Source organism: Lithobates pipiens, unplaced genomic scaffold (genome assembly GCF_037356315.1).
Source record: "Lithobates pipiens isolate NorthernLeopardFrog02 unplaced genomic scaffold, aLitPip1_a1.2 Scaffold_19, whole genome shotgun sequence".
Taxonomy (NCBI): domain Eukaryota; kingdom Metazoa; phylum Chordata; class Amphibia; order Anura; family Ranidae; genus Lithobates; species Lithobates pipiens.
Genome location: NW_027507764.1, coordinates 134181234 through 134203170, shown reverse-complemented (window position 1 = coordinate 134203170; position 21937 = coordinate 134181234). Strand labels below are relative to the sequence as shown.

The 21937-nt window shown below is 46.1% G+C and overlaps 1 protein-coding gene across 2 annotated transcripts in view; it reads left to right on the top strand.

Moving 5' to 3' along the window:
• The first annotated feature begins 19680 nt into the window (after window positions 1-19680).
• The window catches only part of TRA2A (transformer 2 alpha homolog), a 39781-nt gene continuing 37524 nt past the window's right edge, over window positions 19681-21937 (top strand). The window contains exon 1 of one of the 2 annotated variants that reach the window (XM_077491292.1): window positions 19681-19876. In XM_077491292.1, the coding sequence (XP_077347418.1) occupies window positions 19841-19876 (36 nt within the window). In that variant the 5' untranslated portion in view covers window positions 19681-19840. The remainder of the gene's footprint in view (window positions 19877-21937) is intronic. The other variant, XM_077491291.1, reaches the window with a different exon arrangement.

Below are 21937 nucleotides of genomic sequence, written 5' to 3'. Positions count from 1 at the left end.
CCTCCTTCCTGGCTGCCGGGCCAGTAGGAGAGGGGAGCAGAGCCTTGCGCATGCGCAGTAGGGTTCCCAGCGTGAAGCCGTAAGGCTACACTGCCGGGTTCCTTTACCCGCAATGGAGGCGGCATGCACCTGACAGCTGATGTAAACATTAGCTGCGCTGCCGACATCGCTGGACTCAAGGACAGGTAAGTATCCGATTATTAAGGCCTCATGCACACTGGACGTTTTTTGATGTTTTTACAGCAGCTGTTTTTGGCTGTAGACGTTTTTTTTTCTACGGTCATTAAACTCTCCATCATGTTATCCTATGTGTCCATGAACACATAGGCTGTTATCAGCAGTTTTGGGCAGTGGCGTTTTTGAGCAGTAAAAAATAAAATAAAAGAGTGGGTTCTGAGAGACATTTTTGAGCTGTAAAAACGCTCTAACGCTGATAAACGCTAAACGACACTCGCCAGCGGTTTTTAAGCCATGGAAAAAGATCAGAAAAATGCTAAAAAACGCCATTGCAAAAACGTTGAGAAGTTGAAAACTCACTGCAAAGCTACTGACATTTTTATAACGTTATTTTAACGTCCAGTGTGCATGAGGCCTAAAAATCAGCAGCTGCTGGCTTTTCATTTTTGCAGCAGTGAGCTGACCTCCGCTTTAAGAGGAACCTCCTCAGAAGAGCTTACAGTCTAATAGGTTGGAGCAAGTGGTACAAAAGGTTGTAACTATGGGGAATGAGCTGATGGAAGTGAAAGATTAGTTGGAGGCATGATATTAGTTGGAGATGAGTAGAGGTAGAGAGTTCCAGAGGATAGGAGAGGCTTTCACAAAGTCCTGGAGATGAACATAGGAGGAGAAAAGGGAGCCTTAAAGCCCTTTCACACTGAGGCACTTTGCAGGCGCTACAGCGCTAAAAATAGCACCTGCAAAGCGCCCTGAAAGAGTCTCTGCTGTCTCTCCACTCTGAAACCCCCGACGGCTTTCACACTGGAGTGGTGTGCTGGCAAGAAAGTCCTGCTAGCAGCATCTTTGGAGGGGTGAAGGAGCAATGTATACACAGCTCCTGCCCATTGAAATCAATGGGGCAGTGCGCCTATACCGCCAGCATAGCGCTGCTGCAGCAGTGCTTTGCGGTGTTTTTTTGTTTTGTTTTTTTACCCTTCTGCGGCTGTTTTTTTTTTTTTAACCCTTTCTTGCCCGCTAGCAGGGGGGTAAAAGCTCCCTGCTAGCAGGCAAATAGCGCCGCAAAATTGACGGTAAATTGTGCTAAAAATAGCGGTGCTTTACCGCCTACGCACCCACCGCCCCAGTGTGAAAGGGGCCTAAGAGCAGGAGGTCTTGAGAGGAGCAGAGAGGATGGTTTGGGTGATATTTGGAGATAAGATTTGTGATGTACAGCAGCTCGGGGAAGAGTTGTGAATGGCTTTGTATGTTGTAGTTAGTATTTTAACAACATACTGTAAATATGTATATGCGTTTTCAGCAAATGCTTCTAATGGAAAAAAAAAAAAACTTGAGATCAGCCCCGATCCGATCCTCTCCACTAAAACCAGACGAATGCAAACCCTATTTTTCATCCGTTTGGTGGATCGGATGAAAACGGACAGGCGGTCCGTAATCGTCCGATCCCCTATAGGGGAGAGCGGGGCTCGGACTAGTCCGTCCCTGCACAGAGTGCACCGGTGGACTTGTCTTCTGCCGGCTCGGCGGGGATCAATGGAGCAATCCCCACTGAGCTATTTACGGGCTCAATGCGGACAGCCTTGTGTGAAAGGGCCTAAGGGGCCAGAAGAAGGCAGGATGGGTGAAGGGGAGCCGTGCTGTGCATTACAGAAATGATTTCATAGCTTCTGCTGTTCTCGTGTCACTGAGCTCAGATATTGAGCTTTTTACTGCCACCTCTGGCTACTATGTGCACATTGCATGCGCTTGTGTGATTTGTACTGAGCTTCTCAGGAACATGTCAGCTTTGTGAAAATGGGCTGGGACTAGGTAGGAAGACCTTCTTTACAAGTAGAGGCTGTGTGGGAAAGGGAGGGGGGCTGTTTGTGTACAGGGAGGGGCCAGAGCCTTGTGTGTTTATGGATTTGTGTATGGGCTGCCATAGGGGTGAGGGGCTGCAATATACAGGTTTGTGTATGTGGGGGTCTGTATCGCTGGCTCCTGACAAGCATGTGCTATATGTTTTTCAAAGTTAATTCTCCTGAAACCACAGTTGAGTTTTGGGGCTAATTTTATTAAATTATGGTTTCAGTACCAGTCCAGCTAGGTTGCACTGGGTTCTCCTTGACCGCAGGTGTCGCTGTCACCGCCGGCAAGTGTAAGAACGCGGGCTAGCTGGGTGTATTGAATGTCACGTTTCTTTTGGAACCAGCCCAGTGGTAGTGTTCTGCTGTGCATTCTGGGAAGTGGTATTTAACCACTTACAGACCGGACCATTTTGCTGGTCAAAGACCAGACCACTTTTTGCGATTCGGCACTGCGTCGCTTTAACTGACAATTGCGCGGTCGTGCGAAGTGGCTCCCAAACAAAATTGATGACCTTTTTTTCCCCACAAATAGAGCTTTCTTTTGGTGGTATTTGATCACCCCTGCGGTTTTTATTTTTTGCGCTATAAACAAAAATAGAGCGACAATTTTAAAAAAAACGCATTATTTTTTACTTTTTGTTATAATAAAAATCCCCCAAAAATATATAAAAAACCTTTTTTTTCCCTCAGTTTAGGTCGATACGTATTCTTCTACATATTTTTGGTAAAAAAAATCGCAATAAGCGATTATTGATTGGTTTGCGCAAAAGTTATAGCGTTTACAAAATAGGGATAGTTTTATAGCATTTTTATTAATAATTTTTTATTATTTTTTTTTTTACTAGTAATGGCGGCGATCAGCGATTTTTGTGACTGCGACATTGTGGGGGACCCATCGGACATTTTTGGGACCATTGTCATTTATACAGTAATCACTGCTATATAAATGCAGTGATTCCTGTGTAAATGACACTGGCAGTGAAGGGGTTAACCAGTGGGTGGCAGTGTAGGGGTTAAGTGTTCCTAGGGGTGTGTTACTAACTGTGGGGGGGGTTGGGCTTTCATTTAGTGAACACTGATCTCTGCTCCAATCACATGGAGCAGAGATCAGCGTCACTAGTTGCTAGGCAGAATAGAGAAATTGTGTTTTACACGGCATTTCCTCCATTCAGCCGTCCCGTGAGACGATCGCGGGGATGCCCGCGGCGATCGAGTCCGCGGGTCCCGCGACCGGACACACGGGGGTCCCGACCAGCGCAGGAGCGCGACGCCGGCGGCGCGCTCCCGATGGCAGGGCGGCATTGAATATTGGACGTACCTGTACGCCAATATGCCTGCCCGTGCCATTCTGTCGACGTACATCGTCGTGCGCTGGTAGGACTCTTCGGGAGAAGGCTGTGCGCAAGGCTGGCGTCTTTGATGGAGGCTCAGTTGAAGGACACTTCATGGATCTACACTCATACGGTATTGCTGGACCAGCTGAGAGATACTGATAGCTCTTTAAATTTGTCTATGTCCCTCAGTTACATTCAAGTCTGTGGCAGAGACTTTACTTAACACCCTGCCAGCTGCTAGGCCTAGTGAGAGGAGGTCTATCCGGGGGTTGTAAAATCCAGCTGTGAAACGGTTATTCTCTGGATTTTCCTTATAAGAGACTTTCCATTTTTACAGTCCAAAGTACCTGGACTTTATCCTAACCCTTTACCTTAAACTGAGAGACTCTGTTTCTACTTCAAATAAATAACCCAAAAGAAGATTCAGTGTCATTTTCTACATTTCTTTGGGCCATTTCCCACGAGAAACCCTAGACGGAGAAGCAGTCAAGAAGGTAACGGTAAGCCCAATAAAACCAGCAGCTCCTTCGGGGGTCAGATATTTTATATATATATATATATATATATATATATATATATATAATATAATATTCGCAAAAGTATGCAGACATAGGATACGTACGCCCCCCTGCCACACCCCCTTAAAGGAGAATTAAACAAAAAAATGATTAGTTAAACCCACAAGTGCTTTATTTTTACCACAACTATTCCTTTATATTTGTTTTTGAAGTTTAGTAATTGGTTGAAAGATTTAGCAATGGAAAACACTTTTTTTAAAGATAAATAATGTAATTTATATAGATCAGACCAAAATGCGGGACAAATGAGGAGGAATGAGGGACATTGTTCCAAATCAGAGACCGTACCTCCAAATCCGGGACAGTTATGTATACAGGTGTGGGGGGGACCGACATATATTCAGATGTGTGTGGGGGGGATTGACATATATACAAGTGGGGGGGCGCTGACATATATAAAGGTGTGTGTGTGTGTGTGTGTGTGTGTGTGGGGAGCTGACATATATACGGGTGTGAGGGGGGGCTGGGGCGCTGACATAGGTACAGGTGTGGGGGGGAGGGGGAGCTGACATATATACAGGTGCGTGGGGGGGTGGGGCTCTGACATATATATATACAGGTGTGAGAGGGGGGTGGGGCACTGACATAAATACAGGTGTGTGTGTGTGTGTGTGTGTGTGTGTGGGGGGGGTGCTTGCATATATACAAGTGTGTACCTGTGTACCCAACACTGTACCCAAATGAATTTTTTGTCCTTTTTTTCCCCACAAATAGCGCTTTTTTTTGGTGGTATTTGATCACCTCTGGGGTTTTTATTTTTTGCGCTATAAATGAAAAAAGACTGAAAATTTTGAAAGAAAAACGCATATTTCTTTTTTTTTGTGACAAAATTATGCAAATTATTAATTTTTATTTATAAATTTTGGCCACAATTTATACTGCTACATATCTTTGGTAAAAATAACCCAAATTAGTGGATATTATTTGGTCTTTGTGAAAGTTAGAGAGTATACAAGCTGCGGTGCGAATCGCACAAAATTGATCACATCTGATGTACTGGTGGACTCTCATTTCTTGTGACCCGAACAAGCCAGGAAAGTACAAATACCCCCCAAATGACCCCTTTTTGGAAAGTAGACATTCCAAGGTATTTAGTAAGAGGCATAGTGAGCTTTTTGATGTTGTCCTTTTTTTTTTTCCCACAATTCTTTGCAAAATTAAGATTTATTCTTTTTTTCCACAAAATTGTCATTGTAATAGGTTATTTTTCTCACATGGCATGTGTATACCACAAATGACACCCCCAAAAAAATTCTGCTACTCCTCCTGAGTATTACAATACCACATGTGTGGGACTTTTTCACAGCCTGGCCACATAGAGAGGCCCAACATGCAGGGAGCGCCATCAGGTGTTCTAGGAGCATAAATTACACATCTAACTTGTTGACTACCCATTACACTTTTGAAGGCCCTGGAGCACCAGGACAATGACACGTGACACTGATGACAGATGGCACTGATACGTGGCAATGATTACACTTATACGTGGCACTGATGACACGTGGCACTGATGACAGATGGCACTAATACGTGGCACTGATGACAGATGGCACTAATACGTGGCACCGATGACGCGTGACACTGACAGATGGCACTGATAAGTGGCATTGATGACACGTGACACTGACAACAGATGGCACGTGACACTGATAGGTGGCACTGATGACAGATGGCACTGATACGTGGCACTGATGACAGATGGCACTATGTGGCACTGATGACAGATGGCACGGGGGACAAATGGCACTGACAACAGGTGGCACTGGGGACAGATAGCACTAACAGGTAGCACTGGGGCAGGATGGCACTGGGGCGGATGGCACTTTTTTAAAAAAAATTTCACTTACGGCCGCTGCAGCCGTTCATCTCTCCCCTCTCACACACTGTCTGTGTGAGGAGGGAGAGCGGCGCTGAGAGATGATCTCATATGTTTACATATGAGATCATCTCACATTGGACATGCCGATCGCGTTGTAAACGGCTGCTGTGATTGGCCGTTTACAGCGATCTGTGTTTGCCTGTCTCCGGGGGACACGGCAAATACAAATCTTCCCCGATGCGCGCCCGCGGCGGCGCGCATTGCGGAAGTAAACACGAGGATATCCAGGGACGGCCTCCCGGACGAAAGCGCCTGCTCTATAGCCGTCATTCGGCTATAGGGTGGGCGGGAAGCGGTTAATAATAATTTACTTGTTTCAGGTTCTGAGAGAGACTAAGAAAGCATTGAAGCCAAAGGATCAGCATGACAGCCAGGGAGTTGGCATTCAAAAAGGAGAGGTCAGCAATGGCAGTCCTCATATTTTTCTCATGCCCCACTCGCCTTCAAGTCTCTGGCCTGGAACAAGCATATAGCAAATTAAAGCGTATGTAAACCCATAATTTCATATCCCTAATATGTGCCTGCTGTTCCCTGTACCCTGTATGAAAATGTATACTGTTCTCTTTGTATTGCTTACGCTGTGCGAAATCCCCGGTGTTCCTGCCAGTCCCTCTGCTTTCCTATTAATTAAATACTGACCACACTAAGCAGGAGAGCACAAGGTGGTCAGTTCTCTAGCTATTCTGGGAACTGAGTCTGCTCTCCAATGATCAGACCTGTCCTGACATTTTGATTCAATTTTCAGTTTTATTGTACAATGCACAAAGGTTACAACCTTGGTGATTATTTTATTACGGTGTGTGCCTTCCCATCCTGGTGACCCCAATTCTCTTTCTTTTTTTTTGTTCTAGTGTCACAAATGTGTTACACGGTGGGGGGTAATCCTCCCAATGAAGTCCCAAAATTCAATACAAACCTGACAGAGATCTCAACCCTTTGCAGCTCTATTTGAAAAAAAATCCTGGAGTCCAAAAGAGTAAATTCCTACTTGGCATACTTGTTCCACATTAGTGGCTCAGAAAATATTTCCGGTCCATTTACTTTTTTTCAGTGTGTTAACATGTGTTTTGCGTTAGAGCCCATTGAAAAAAATGGGGTCGCCAATGTACAAAAATGTTACGAAAAATTGGACACGACACTATTTGTAACACAATACACCACAACATGGGCTCTCATTTGAAATTAATTCAAAATCACTGCTGCGCATTACTGCAATACAATGATATAACTTCCAGTGGTTCTAAAGCCTAAACAATTTTTACTTTAACGCATTCCTTGCATTAAAGTGGTTGTTAACCCACTTCTACTAAATCATGTAGTCCCCTCTCCAGGGCCGCCGATAGGGCAGTACAACCAGCCCTGTTGTACCGGGCCCGGCCAGCAGGGGGGGCCCGAGCAGCTTTTAACTTCTAGCTAAAAAAAAAAAAAAAAAAAAAAAACGAAATAACTATATTAACCTGCACCCACTTGATTACTAACATATATAAGGAATATATATTCATTTCCTGGGCCCCATCAGGTTACCAGAGGGGCCCAGGAGGTGAAAGCAGAAGAGGGACTTTTTTTCTATTTTCGGGTGCAGGGATACAATGCTGTGCCGCATGCTGTTCTCAGTATACCTGCACAAACTAAAGTTCTTCCTGCTCACTGTATGCCTCCCCGGCGGATGGATATTACTGTTATACGGCTCCCTTCATCCAGTAAGTGCTGCAGCTTGAGGGACTTATCACTGGGACGGCTGAGACAGACAGAGCAGCAGGAGTAATCTGGACAACGGCAGTGGTGCACAGGCAAGCAGTCCCCTGCACACACACACACACACTGACAGGTCACACTATTGTAGCATGTGCAGTCCCTAGACTCTGTGTGCTCATGGTTATTATCATTATGATGATCAGGGCACAGTAGGTGCTGTATGTCTCTGTCAGTGTAACATGACTGTGTGGTGCTGACTTTCCTGATATATGACTGTACTGTGTGTTACAGACTATAACTCTGCACAGCCATAACAAAGTCAGCATCACACAGTCATGTTACACTGACAGAGCCACACAGCACCTGCTGTGCACTGATCATCATAATGATAATGACCATGTGCACATAGTGAGATGCTACTTTTACACATGTGATGGGGGAAGGGACAGTAAAAATACATAGCCAAGCTGCATTTTTACCACCCCCAAACCACTCTCCTTTCATAACCTTTCACCCAAGCTTTGCAATTAGGTCCTTTTTCATGCAGACCTGATTGAAAGCTCCGCATGAAGACACAAACTGAATGGGCACAGATGTCAAAACACTGACATCTCTCCCATTCAGATGCAGTTATGATTGGTGGGGCGCTGTAAATGTTAAATGTTCCAGCTCCTGCCTCCTGCCCTGACAGCGTGGAGGCAGGGGTGGGGTTATGGGCGGAGCCAGGATGGGTTGTGGGCGGGGTCAATGGGGCCCCGTCAGGTAGGCTGTATGGGGCCCCATGATTTCTAACAGCGGCCCTGCCCCTCTCTACCATAATAACAAGTGCCCCTGTGTCTGTGTTATGTAAAAAAAACCTGAGTTAGACTTACCGGTGGCGGTATTTCTAAGAGCCTTTCAGGACAACCCCAGAGAGAGTGTAGCTCCACCTTCTTCTCAGGAAACGCATGCCCACTTTAAAAACACCTCCTCTTCCCCCATGGCTTCAGTTATTGTGGCCTTCCGACACTGGAAAATAAAGCACAGAAAGCACAACACCATGGTAGAAACTTAATGCATTTACTAAGAATAACCTAGGGAGGGAAGTAACGGTTGTCCTGAAAGGCTCTTAGAAATACCGTCACCGGTAAGTCTAACTCAGTTTTTCTCAAATCGCCTTTCGGGATGACCCCGGAAAGGATAACCGAGAAACTTACCCTAGGGTGGGACTACTGCCTGCAGTACCTTCCTGCCGAAGGCCTGATCTGCCGCAGACAGTAGATCTAACCGGTAGTGCCGGAGAAATGTTGAATAACTGGACCAAGTGGCAGCCTTGCAAATTTGTTCAGGCGTTGCACCAGCCCTCTCAGCCCAGGAAACTGCCGTGGATCTAGTAGAATGTGCGGCAATACCTGAGGGAGGTATTTCTCCTTTTGCTTTATAAGCTTCCGCTATAGCTAGCTTAAGCCACCGACCCAGCGTACTCTTAGAAGCTTTCTCTCCTCTGCGTGATCCTGAGAATATCACAAAAAGGGCGTTTGATCTTCTAAAGTCTTTGGTCATCTTCAGAAACTGCAGCAAACATCTTCTCACATCCAATGTGTGGAAAACTTCCTCTCCTGCATTAGCTGGGGTTGCAGGGAATGTAGGTAACACTATCTCCTGTGATCGATGAAAAGTTGAGGATACCTTCGGCAGGAATGGTGGATCCGTCCTCAGCACTACTCTGTCCGGATAGACCCTAAGGAAAGGTTCCGTAATAGCTAAGGCTTGCAGCTCGCTGATCCTTCTGGCCGAGGTGATAGCCACTAAAAAGATTGTTTTCAAAACTACCTTCTGTAAAGAGGCTTCTTATAAGGGCTCAAACGGTGCTCCCGAGAGACCCTGCAAAACTGTCGACAAATCCCAACTGGGAAAGTCTTTGAGGGCTACCGGTCTACTTCGAGCGAGGGCCCTAAAAAAAATCTAGAAATGAAAGTTTCTTTTGATAAAGTCTTTTCAAAGAAAACTGATAAGGCTGCCACCTGAGTCTTCAGGGTGCCGGCTGCTAGCCTCTTCTCCATTCCTTCATGGAGAAACTCCAAGACAGACACCGTGCTCTTGACCTTGAGCTTTCTAGAATTACACCAGTGTAGTAATATGGCTGAACCAGAGTGACTCCATCTTTGTAAGTTCATATGGGATTGTGCTTAGATTCTGTATCTGCAGACTGTAGCAGTTTTTCTGTAAACATGCACATAAGAAAATATAGCTTGCATAGGCAGTCTCGTTCTATGCTGTCTAAATAAAGAGATTGTGTCACAATATGTCTGGGCCACATATCCCATGACTGTGATTCAGAAGCAGATGACATGAGTAATGATATGTAATGAACGCCTCTGTATTAACCACACCCATGTTCTATACAATGATTGGCTGATAAGAGTGCATATAAAATGCAGCCCCTCCTACAATACATTAGACAACTCCTGAACTTTGGTCGTGACTTGTCTCTTATTGTCTTTGTCAGGATGTTTGTCTCCTAATGCTGCAGAATTAGTATAAAGGGTTTCGTGAGTGTGGTAATTGCGTTAGTTACACCTAGCTGGTCTTTGTCAGGTATATAGAAATACCATTTTAATCACAACAACCAGGAGTTGAATTTCTTCCAGACCTTCATGTAAATTGCCTGGGTGACTGCTTTCCTGCTAGATAGCAGGGTCTTTACCACTTTCTCTAAGAGCCCTTTCGCTTTTAAGAGGTCCTCCTCAGAAACCAGGTGGTTAGCTGTAGAAGTTCCACCTCTGGATGATTTACTGTCCCCCTCGGATAACAGATCTTTTCTGGGTGGTAACCTCCATGGGGGCTTCGAAGCTAGGTTTCGAAGTCCCACGAACCAAGGTCTTTTTGGCCAAAAGGGAGTGACTAGTATTAAGACCGTCCTTTCTTCCCCGAACTTCCTCAGCACTAGTGGAATTAGAGGAAAGGGGGGGGAAAGGCGTAGCACAGCTGGTAGTGCCAGGGATGAGCAAACGCATCCAGCCCTACTGCCGCATCTCCTCGTTGAAGAGAAAAGAATCTGTCCACCTTTTTAATTCTGCTGGCTGGCAAAAAGGTCTACCTGTGGAACCCCCCAGGCCTCTGAAATCATCAGGAACACCTCCTGATTCAGGCTCCATTCTGCCTCTGACAAATTCCATCTGCTTAGGAGATCCGCAAACAAGTGCTGAGAGCCCTTCAGATGCACCGCCGATAGCGAGGCCGTGTTCTGCTCTGCCCAGGCTAACAACAGATTGGCCAACTCCATCAGGCTCCTGGTTCCCCCCTGTTTCATTATGTAGGTAACCGCTGTTGTGTTGTCTGATAACACCTGGACCTGGTGACCTCTCAAATTCTGCTGAAAGGCCACTAAACCCAGAAAGATCGCCCTCAATTCCCTCCAGTTGGACGATCTTTGGGCTTCCTGCTTGGACCAGACCCCCTGAGATGTTTGACCATCCAGGTGGGCCCCCCAGCCCCAGGCACTTGCGTCTGTTGTCAGTCGCTTGTCCAAGGGAAAAGTCAACACCAGACCCCTTGAGAGGTTTGCCTGATCTCTCCACCACCAAAGAGCCCTTTTCGTCCTTGACGAGATCCTTAACTGCTTCTCCAACTGATCTTGATAGGACCAGCTTGACAGAATCTCCCTCTGAAGGGGTCTGAAATGGAACCTGGCCCATTGGGCAGCCGGGATTGCTGCCGTAAGCAGGTCTATCACTGCCATAGCCGTCCTGACCGAGACTGCCTGGTTGCTCTGTATCTTCTGTACCGCTAGCTGCAACTTTTCCTGCTTCTCCAGCGGCAGGAAAACTTTCTGGAGAATCGAGTTTATCATATACCCCAGAAATTTCATCTCCTGTGAGGGGATCAGGTTTGACTTCTCCAGATTTAGAAGCCACCCCAGGCCCTCGAGGCGAGACTGGGCCATCTGGAGATTGACTAGGACCTGCTCCCTGGAATCCACAAATAACAAAAGGTCGTCCAGATAAGGGACGACCGAAATCCCCTTTAATTTCAGGGGCTCCAGAGCCTCTGCCATAATCTTTGTAAAGACTCTGGGAGAGGACGAGAGTCCGAATGGCAGAGCCCTGAATTGGAGGTGCCACACCGAACTCCCCAAACTCAATGCCAGGCGCAGGAACTGCTGCGATGCCTGATGAATGGGTATATGAAGGTAGGCATTCCTTAGATCCAGGGATGTCATGAAACAGTTTGGGTCAACAGCTTCGTGATGGAAAAAATTGTATGCATCCTGAAATGCTTGTACCGTATAAACCCATTCAGAACTTTCAGATTCAGGATTAAAGGGTATTTCCCTGAGGGTTTCCTCACCAGAAAGAAATGGGAGTAAAAACCCCTGCCCTGCTGGTTTACTGGGACTTGAATTAGAACCTCTTGCTGTCTCAGCTCCTGTAATAAAAGCTTCATTGCAGAGGCCTTCTCCTGATCCCTTGGCAATGCTGTCACATAAAACCTGCTCGGGGGTGGTTCTGAAAACTCTAACCTGTACTCCTGATCGACAACGCTTTTCACAAACAGGTTTGGAGACAGCCTGTCCCATTGTTCGCGAAAAGCTGACAGTCTCCCCCCCCACTGGGGAGAGAATGTCACTTGCTCTTGGAGGTCTGCTCTGGGGGAGATCTAAAGAGGACTCCACCCCTGCCTCTGCCCTTCTGCGAACCCCATCTGCTCTTGCGATCCTGGTCTTTTTTATGGGACTGCTGAAGAGCAGAAAATTATTTTTGGTAACTTGCTTCTTCTTGGCTGGAAAAGCCTTCTTTTTATCAGCCGTCCTATCCAGCACTGACTCTAAATCGAGGAATCTAGATCCGTTCGTCTAGATACCTGCGAGAAAGCTGCATCGACTCTGGGTTTTTTTGTTCCACACCTCCGAGTCTTTATCCTCCAAGGGAAACTTCTCTTGAGAGCCTTGGAGAAAAAAGGGTCTTTTTCTGGGTCCTTCCACTCTTTTCTCACCGCATCTGAGAGGACCCTGTGGACTGGAAAAACTCTCCGTTTCGTTTCGTCCAACCCCTGGTACATTTTATCATGAACTGACAGTTGTACCTTTTCCTCTTGAATTTCTAGAGTTGTGTAGATTGCTCTAAGGATGTCATCTACCTCCTCTAGCGATAGCTTGTACCAAGAGCCCCTGCTATCTTCTTCCTCTTCATCCTCCTCAGAATCCCTGATGGGGATAAGAGTACTGCCCCCTTCGTCTCCAGAATCCTCGGTCTCCACCTGTCTGGACGACGATGCCCTAGGGCAGTGATGGCGAACCTTGGCACCCCAGATGTTATGGAACTACATTTCCCATGATGTTCATGCACTCTGCAGTGTAGTTGAGCATCATGGGAAATGTAGTTCCAAAACATCTGGGGTGCCAAGGTTTGCCATCACTGCCCTAGGGCTAGGTGGCAAGTTCTGAGGCTCGGTCTGTGCGGAAGGGTTTTGTACCAGGATGGATCTGACTGAACTCAATGAGTTTGTCAGCTCTTTAACCGAAGAAAACAACTCCTTATATTGCTGAGATGTTTCCTCTTCCAACAACTCCCTGATACAAGCTCTGCACATTGCCTTCTGCCATGATTCTCTGAGGGGGTTCTTGCAAGAAGGACATTTCCTCTGGCTTGGTTTAGCTTTTCCTAGTGACCTTTCCTGAAACGACACACAGGTTCAACTCACTAAATGTTTTTAACTACCAGCTGCTAACACCAAGCCAGTGCAGAGACCCAATACCAAACAGACCACTAGTGAGACCCCAGAACTAAGCTGCAAAGGTCAGAGCGAAGTCACCTCTGACCTGCAGCGACAGGCCCCTAAGAAGGGGGAACAAACAAAACCACAAGCATAGCCCAATAGCGAAGCAGAGGGTGCCGCTGCACCTTGCATACCTGGGCTGGACCGGTGCTAGGGGAGCCTGTCTCCGCCATAGCTGGCTTACACTCCTCCATTTCGCCGAGCAAGGCAGCAGCTTTCAGTCAGTTCCGCCATTCTTTTGAATTTTCCCGGCCGCTGCGTCATCAGGGCTGGCCGGAAGCGGAAGCACACGGTCACCTGACCCGCCCCATGGTCCCTGCGTTCCAGGCGCTTGAACCACGGCGCCACGCCCCCTCAGAGCACCTGTGCGTCACCGTAACGACGATGTCGCCGCCCGGGACCCGACGCCGAAAACAGAGCCACGCCGCTGACCCGCAGCGACCTCCGCCAGTGACAGAGCCCTCCCTGCGCTTGACCAGCGGACATCGGGCACACGACACCGGCACTTTACAGAGGGGAGGGTATAGCCAGGCAGGATCAGCCAGGTATTTCAGGTGTTGCAGAGGGCCAAATGACACAGCACAAGCACTGTGCTTTATAACATGCTTTAACTACTTGAGGACCAGCCGCCGTCATTATACTGCGGCAGGTCGGCTTGTTCCCGCGAATCGCCGTAGCTGCACGTCGGTCCACTTTATAGCTATAGCAGGCACCTGCTCGCCGCTGAGGGAGCTGATGCGTGCGCTCAACAGCCACGATGACCGCCGGCCAACCGCGATCGCTCCACAGAGAGCCAGAACAGGAATCTGTCAATGTAAACAAACAGATCCCCGTTCTGACAGGGAAGTACAGCGTAATCGTTCCTAGTGATTAGGAACAGTGATCTCTCTGTAGTCCCAGCCAGCCCCCTCCCCCCCACAGTTAGAAACACCTCCCAGGGAACACATTTAACCCCTTGAAGACCGCTAGCGTTAACCCCTTCCCTGCCAGTGTCATTTATACAGTAACCAGTGCATTTTTTATAGCACTAATCGCTATATAAATGTCACTGGTCCCACAAAAATGGCAAAAGTGGCCGATCTGTCCGCCGCAGGCCTGCTAAAAATCGTTGATCATCGCCATTACTAGTAAAAAAAATAATAATAAAAATGACATAAATCTATTCACTATTTTGTAGATGCTATAACTTTTGCACAAACCAATCAATACACGCGATTTTTTTTACCAAAAATATGTAAAAGAATACATATTGCCCTAAACTGATGAAGAAATTTGTTTTGTTTTTTATCTTTTGGGGATATTTATTATAGCAAAAAAAAAATATATATATATATAAATATTATTTTTTTCAAAATTGTCTAGTTTTTTTTGGTTATAGGCAAAAAACAAAAACCGCCGAGGTGACCAAATACCATCAAAAGAAAGCTCTATTTGGGGGGAAAAAAGGACGTAAATTTTGTATGGGTACAGCGCAACTGTCAGTTAAAACGATGCAGTGGTGTATTGCAAAAAATGTCCTGGTCATTAAGGGGGAAAATCTTCCAGTCCTCAAGTGGTTAAGGGAACAGGATCTGTTTGTTAACCCCAAAAGAAATGCTTTAAGGTAAAACATGTTTAGGCATCAGTTAACCCCCCTTTTTTAATTACCTGGGCCCTTCATTCGATCCAGCGCCATGTACGTCTTCCTCCCCTCACTTCTGGGTCTCGCTGGCTTTGCTAGTGAAAGGGGGGGTCTGTCTGTGTCAATGGACGCAGCCGAGGGACTCGGGAGCGAGCTTGCACAAGTGCCCCCATTGAAAGCGACTTCCCGTGGGGGCACTGGACATGGAGGAACCAAAAGTGCCAGCAGGGTCCTGAGGAGGTTCAGGGCTCCTCTGTGCAATTCCATTGTAGGTATAGCTATGTAAAACATTGCATATAAATGCCTATGCTGTTTAACCACTTCAATAATGGGCACTTTTACCCTCTTCCTGCCCAGGCAAATTTTCAGCTTTCAGCGCTATTGCTCTTTGATAATTGCTCGGTCATACAATGCTGTACTCAAACAAAATTTTTCAGAATTTGTTTTGAGACCAATAGAGCTTTCTTTTGGTGGTATTTAATGACTACTGTGTTTTTTTTTTTCTTCACTCATGTGCACTGATGATGCAGGACTAATATGCAGCACTGATAGGTGGCACTGATATGCACTAATTGGTGGCACTGATAGGCGGCATTGATGGGCACTAATAGATGGCACTGATATGCACCACTGATGGGCACTGATAGGCAGCACAAATAGGTGGCACTGATATGCAGCATTGATGGACACTGATTGGCATCACTGATCGCTGTGAAGAAAGCTGCTTATTGGCTCTCCTCGCCTCACACGCTGTCAGTGTGAGGAGAGGCATGATGATAACCGGCACTTTGTATTTTAACTGTGATTGGACACAGCTGATCACATGGTAAAACACCTACATCATAGGCTCTTTACCGTGATCAGTGATGTGGTGTGTCTGAGCGACACACTGCACCACGGATCGATGCATGCAAGCAGCTGTTCTGAAGGACGCCATGTGACGTCCACTCACAACAGTGAAATCTGCTATAGACCAGGTGGGAACTGGTTAAAATCCAGTAATACATTGTCCCACCCTGCTCAGCACATGCTCACTTGCTCTCTATTTTTAGGCACTGCCAAGTTTGTAGAGACCGATCTGCTGACAGCCTTAAAGGAGAAGTACTGCCAACGCTCGTTTGGCTGCACCTCTCCTATGGATCACAGGAGTGCAGTTCATTCTGCATTCCTGTGACTTGTTTTCAGCAGAGGGCGTCCTGAAGTTCGCTCTCTGCTGATGTCACAGAAGCCGGTCCAGGCTCTGCGTCATCTCGACAATGGAGTCGGGATCTGCCAGATCCCTGGACCAACACCCGGCTCAGCCTCTCAGTGAGCCCCTGAGAGGCTGTACCGCTGTAGTGGCGATACCTCACATGTGTAGTTTGAACACTTTTCATATGCAAGGGGAACTAACGCATGTGTGTTTTTTTTTTGTTGCGTGAGCTTGCGGGGATGGGGGCGCTTTAAAAAAAATTGATCACTTTTATTGCTGTCACAAAGAATGTAATTAGTAATAGGTGGTGACAGATACTCTTTATGGAGGGATCGGGTGTCTATAAGACCCCAAATTCTTCCTTTTGCACTTCAAAGTATTCAGATCACCAAAAAAGGTGATTCTGAATACTGTAATTTTTTTTTACCACTAAAATTCTTATCACTAAAAAGCCGACCGCCCGCTCTAAAAAACGGTACCGGGGTGATGCTTGCAGCTGCAGGCATCATCCTGGTATAACCCCGTCAAGCCGATGCCGCATAATGTGAGTATGGTCGGCAGGAAGGGGATAGACAAAAAAAAGACTGACAATTTATTTTTAATAAAAAACAATATTTTTTACTTTCGGCTAAAAAACATTCCCCCAAAAAATGTAAAAAATCTAATTTCTTCATCAATTTAGGTCAGTATGTATTCTGCTACATATTTTTGGTTAAAAAAAAATCTCTTATATTAATTGGTTTGGGATAGAGTTAAGGACTTTTTATTTATTTTTCATTGTTTTTACTAGTAATGACGGTGATCAGTGATTTTTAGTGGGACTGCGACATTGTGGCGGACAAAGGGTGGGCACATTTTTTTTTTTTTTTTTTTCAGGTATCCGAGCATAATGCATTATTAACATAAAGAACGATTTTATATGTTTACTAGTGGATGTTGATAATATATTTATTTTATACTCACAACTTTAGTTATCCTCTTCTGGCCATTGCCATGATGATTGTGGACATATGAAGCCCAATCGCAATCTCTTCCTGGATTACCGATAGAGAGGTGCATGCTGGGTAACCAGCATGCACCTCTCGATATCGCGCATGTGCGATGCTCCGGCGGCTGTAGCGCTGATTGTTTAGAAAATTGCTCTAACAATGGACATCGACGGAGGACGGTCCCATCCCGTTGTTCGGGCAACCGCCTTAAATTGCTTAATTTCCTGTCGGGAAATAATGCAATTTTTGCTCACAGTATTGCCCACTGACTCACATTTCCCAGGAGCACAGGCGAGGGAGGAAGTGACGAGGAGCTCAGTGGACCAGGAAGTGACAGATTAGGAGCCACTACATAGCAACAGGGCATTTCTGGTAAATAAAAAAAAAATTTCCTCCCAAATGTTTAACGGCTTCAGCCCCCAAAGATTTTACCCCCTTCCTGACCAGAGAACTTTTTGCGATTTGGCACTGCGCCGCTTTAACTGAGAATTGCACGGTCGTGCGACGTTGCACCCAAACAAAATTGACATTCTTTTTTTTCCCCCACAAATAGCTCTTTCTTTCAGTAGTATTTGATCACCTCTGCGTTTTTTATTTTTTACGCTATAAACAAAAAAAAAAGTGAGAATTTTGAAAAAAAAAAAGCAACTTTTTTGCTATAATAAATATCCCCCAAAAACTTATAAAAAAAACAAATTTTTTCATCAGTTTAGGCCGATATGTATTCTACATATTTTTGGTAAACAAAAACGCAATAAGCGTATATTGATTGGTTTGCGCAAGTTATAGCTTTTTACAAAATAGGGGATAGGTTTATATCAATTATTATTATTATTTTTTTATTACTAATGGCGGCAATCTGCTATTTTTTTTTTCCCCGTGACTGCGACATTAGGGCAGACACATCGCACACTCATGTATACAGCGATCAGTGCTATAAAAATGCACTGATTACTATGTAAATGACACTGGGGTTCAACACCAGGGGCCGATCAAGGGGTTAAGTGTGTCCTTGGGAGTGATTCTAAGGCCCCTTTCACACTGGAGGCATTTTTCAGGCACTTTAGTGCTAAAACTAGCACCTGTAAAAAGCCTCAGCTGCAAACCCAGGTGCTTTCACATTGGTGTGCTGCGCTGGCAGGGCATCACAAAAAGTCCTGTAAGCAGCTACTTTTCACTGTAAAATGGCCCTAAAACGCAGTCGCAGCGGCGTTTTGCCGCTCCTATAGCGCCCCTGACCGTTGAAATCAATGGGCAGTGCCGCCATACAGCCGGCAAAGCGCTGCTGCGGCTGCGTTTTGGGGCAGTTTTAACCCTTTAGCGCTGCTAAAACTACGGTAAAGCGGCGCTAAAAATAGCGCCGCTTTACCGCCGACGCCCGGGCGCTTTCAGTGTGAAAGGGCTATGACTGTGGGGGGCGGGCTTCCACTCACATGACAGCGATCACTGCTCCAGATGACGGGGAGCAGTGATCTCTGTCATGTCACAAGGCAGAACGGGGAAACGCATTGTTTACATAGACATAGCCTGATCTGTGGCTCAGTGACATGATCACCGAGAGACTGGTGGATATCAAGTCCGCGGGTCCCGTGGGCATGGTCATGCCAATTAAAGAACATCTCATTTCATGTTTCATGGGCTCCTGGAGGGTAGGGACCGATGTGAGTGTTCAATGTACAGGGATAGGGACAATTGTAGACACTTACTCACTCACTCACTCAGGTTGAACTGGATGGATTGGTGTCTTTATTCAACCTATGTAACGGGGATGTACATGTATGCCTGAATATGCAACAAAAATTTTCAGGTTTAATGCCTCCATAGACGTCTATGCCAAAGTTTGCTTAAAGGCTCGTCGAAGCCCTATCAAAGCCTCATCAAAGCACCAAGCTAAAGCAAAATGTAAACAGGACTGTAAGCTAACCATTTTATTTAGTGACAGGCTTTGACTGGCGTTCAGAGAGCTTTAACAAAGCCTGTCTGAAGCCTTGTTTTGAAGCAAGTGTAAATTAGTTAATGTGTGTTAAAGCCGAAACAAGTTTAAATGAGCCCTTACAGTCAATGAAGCTGCTTCTGTTTGATCTGCAACTAGTGATCAGTTATGACACCAGCCATTGGGTGGTTTGACAGTTTGGTTGAGAAAACAAGCAAATGTGACAGTTAGTAATCCTGACATTCAAGGAATATAAGTTTTTTTTTTTTTTTTTTTTTAAACTGTTAAACGGATAGGTTTAGTCCCACTTTATGATTTACTACAGGGCTCTGCGCTTCAGCAAAATGAAGAAGAAGAAAGGAGAGCAATGCTGGAGGCAGAGTACAACACACACATTTGGTAGCACAATTATCAATGTGGAATGTTGGCTTCTTACTAAAGAACATTACTTTTTCTCAGGTTGTTATGTGTAAAGTTCTGCTTTAAAAGTCAGCAGCTGCAGTATCTGCAGTTTTCTTCAAATGACTGGAGGAGCTCAGGGAGGGTGACAAGCCCTCAGCTAGCCCCATAAGAAGCATGTAGAGAGGGATAATCCAGCAATGGCCGCCTCCCCATCTACACACAGGAGCCCCGCCCAGCCCCCCGCTTACTGGAAAGTCCCCGCCCACCCCTCCGCTCCTCCTTATGAACCGCCAGAAGAAGAGCCAGGCGCCATTTTGTGAAGCGGCACACAGAAGAGAAAGCGGGTCACTTAGCGGCGGATACGGACGGAGAGAGGTCGTGGAGGAGGAGAGAAGACCGAGCACCGGCACACTCCTCGTCTCATACACAAGCGGCAGCCATGAGCGACGCAGAAGGGAAAAAGGTGGAGACCAGAGTAAGTATTATCCCCGGGGAGCTGCCCACCCCGAGGGCTGAACGTGTGTGTGTGTGGTGTGAGGCAGGATGGGGTGTGAGGCAGGGAGAATGTTCGAGAAGAAGCCGTGGCTTTGTGTCTGCAACAAGATGGCTCCTGTGTAGACAGACGGCGGAGAGCGGCCTCGGGGTATGTATAGTGTGTGTGCGGGCACATTCACCCCGGGAGGGGGCGACAAACTGGGCAGAATGCCCCTTCCATCACTTTGCGGTCAACCATGCAGTGAGGATCCCACAGATCAGAGGAGGTCACCAGAAGGAGATTTTATTTTCTGTCTCCAGTGAGGTTTGTGGATCCAGTCCCATGGCTGCTTATCTTTTCATGAATGGACCTCTTACACACAGGGGTATGATTATTACTGGTTGTCTATGGCACTGTGTACAGATCAGTAAGCACTATATTGAGTACAGAGCTATACAATAGTCTGTACATTGCAACGCTGGCCGTTAAGACGAGAAGGAAGAACATGCGTGTATTCTGGTAAAATCATCGAGACCTTTACTGATCTGTCAGTGTGATCTGAGTATAGACGTCAGTAAGTTAATACATCTGTGTGTAACTGGCCTAAGGCAGGCTATGCGTTAATCATTCTTTTTATTCAACCAGTGGGTTAAATAAAATAAGAAAAATATCCCCCATTCAAGGTGGCTAAGGATCACTTTGGCTGGTGACTTCCCAGCCATCATAATAATACACTGATCACAGCTGCTTGCTATAGTTGGCAAAGCTGATCCCGAGGACTTTTTTTGACCAGACTGCTTGTGTAGAAGTCGTTTTGGAAGACTGACTTCTGTTCATCCAGCCTGCCCATGCATGGATCAAAAATTGTCTATTTTAGTACATTTTGCCTCATGTATTGCTAGCTTTAGCCTAGGGTCATATGTGCAAGTCAGGAACCAGTACATAATCCCACTGGTCCCTGAACCTGCACAAAGGATGCACTGCTTTTTTTAGCAGAAATGCAGCAGGGGACATTCCTAATGGCACCTCCACACATCACAAAACAGTGCTTTTTTTTTTTTTTTTGCAGGAAACCTTGTGGTGCCACAGCACTTTGCCGGCATGTTTGTGGGAAAAGGTGTGGTGCGCTTTTTGACACACACACACACACACACACACACACACACACACACACACACACACACACACACACACACACACACACACACGTATAGCAGCCCATTCAAATGAATTGTCTGCTGTGCTCATAGAAATGCACCCACACAATAGTTGTGAACCTATTTGAAGCCTCTAACTTTCCTCTGGGCTGCTTGACCCAAGAGAAGTCATCAATTGTTAGGCTATTCTTAACCTTCTCTTCATCAGTTGGTTATCTACTTTTGTGCGTGCACATTTTCTGTCCCATGAAGCTTTGTCCTGGTTCTTTAGGGACTGCGGGGGATCTTGGTCAATAAAGATTGGTAAGTATAAGGCTGCCAGTTTGTGTTCTCTCTGCTGAAGTCGCATCAGGTCATGTTGGGTTCGAGTTGGCTGTATGCCCAGGTTCACACTGATGGTGGGTCTGACATAGTTTGGGTTCAGCTGAACTCGCACAATTTCAAACAGGCATTTCAGTCTGACTTCAGTGGAAATTTGACAGACATCTGTGCAGGTTCATGCACGGATGTCTATTGAAATCGTCCCAAAGTCGCCAATAGTAGTGTAGAAACTACTTAAATTGGCCCAATGTGAACGTGGGCTCATGCAGAATTGACAGCCTTTATTGAAGTACACCAGACTGGTGGGGTTGTTGGGGGCATGAGAAGGGGAGTACAGGTGATGGGCTATGGTTATCAGTGTACACAATATGAAGGGTAGTTTCAGGACTGGAAAATATCTGGGGTGTGTTTTTTTATTAGATTCTTAGAACTTGGCAACCTAAAGCATATCTTTCCTCCAATAAACTATAACTTGTAGACGCATGCTGATCTGTAATCACTTTACACACTCTTGCAAAATAAAGGCTTTCTTTGTGAACGTTACCTTTTTATTGTATTTGCTTGGCACTGATGCAGCCAGGGC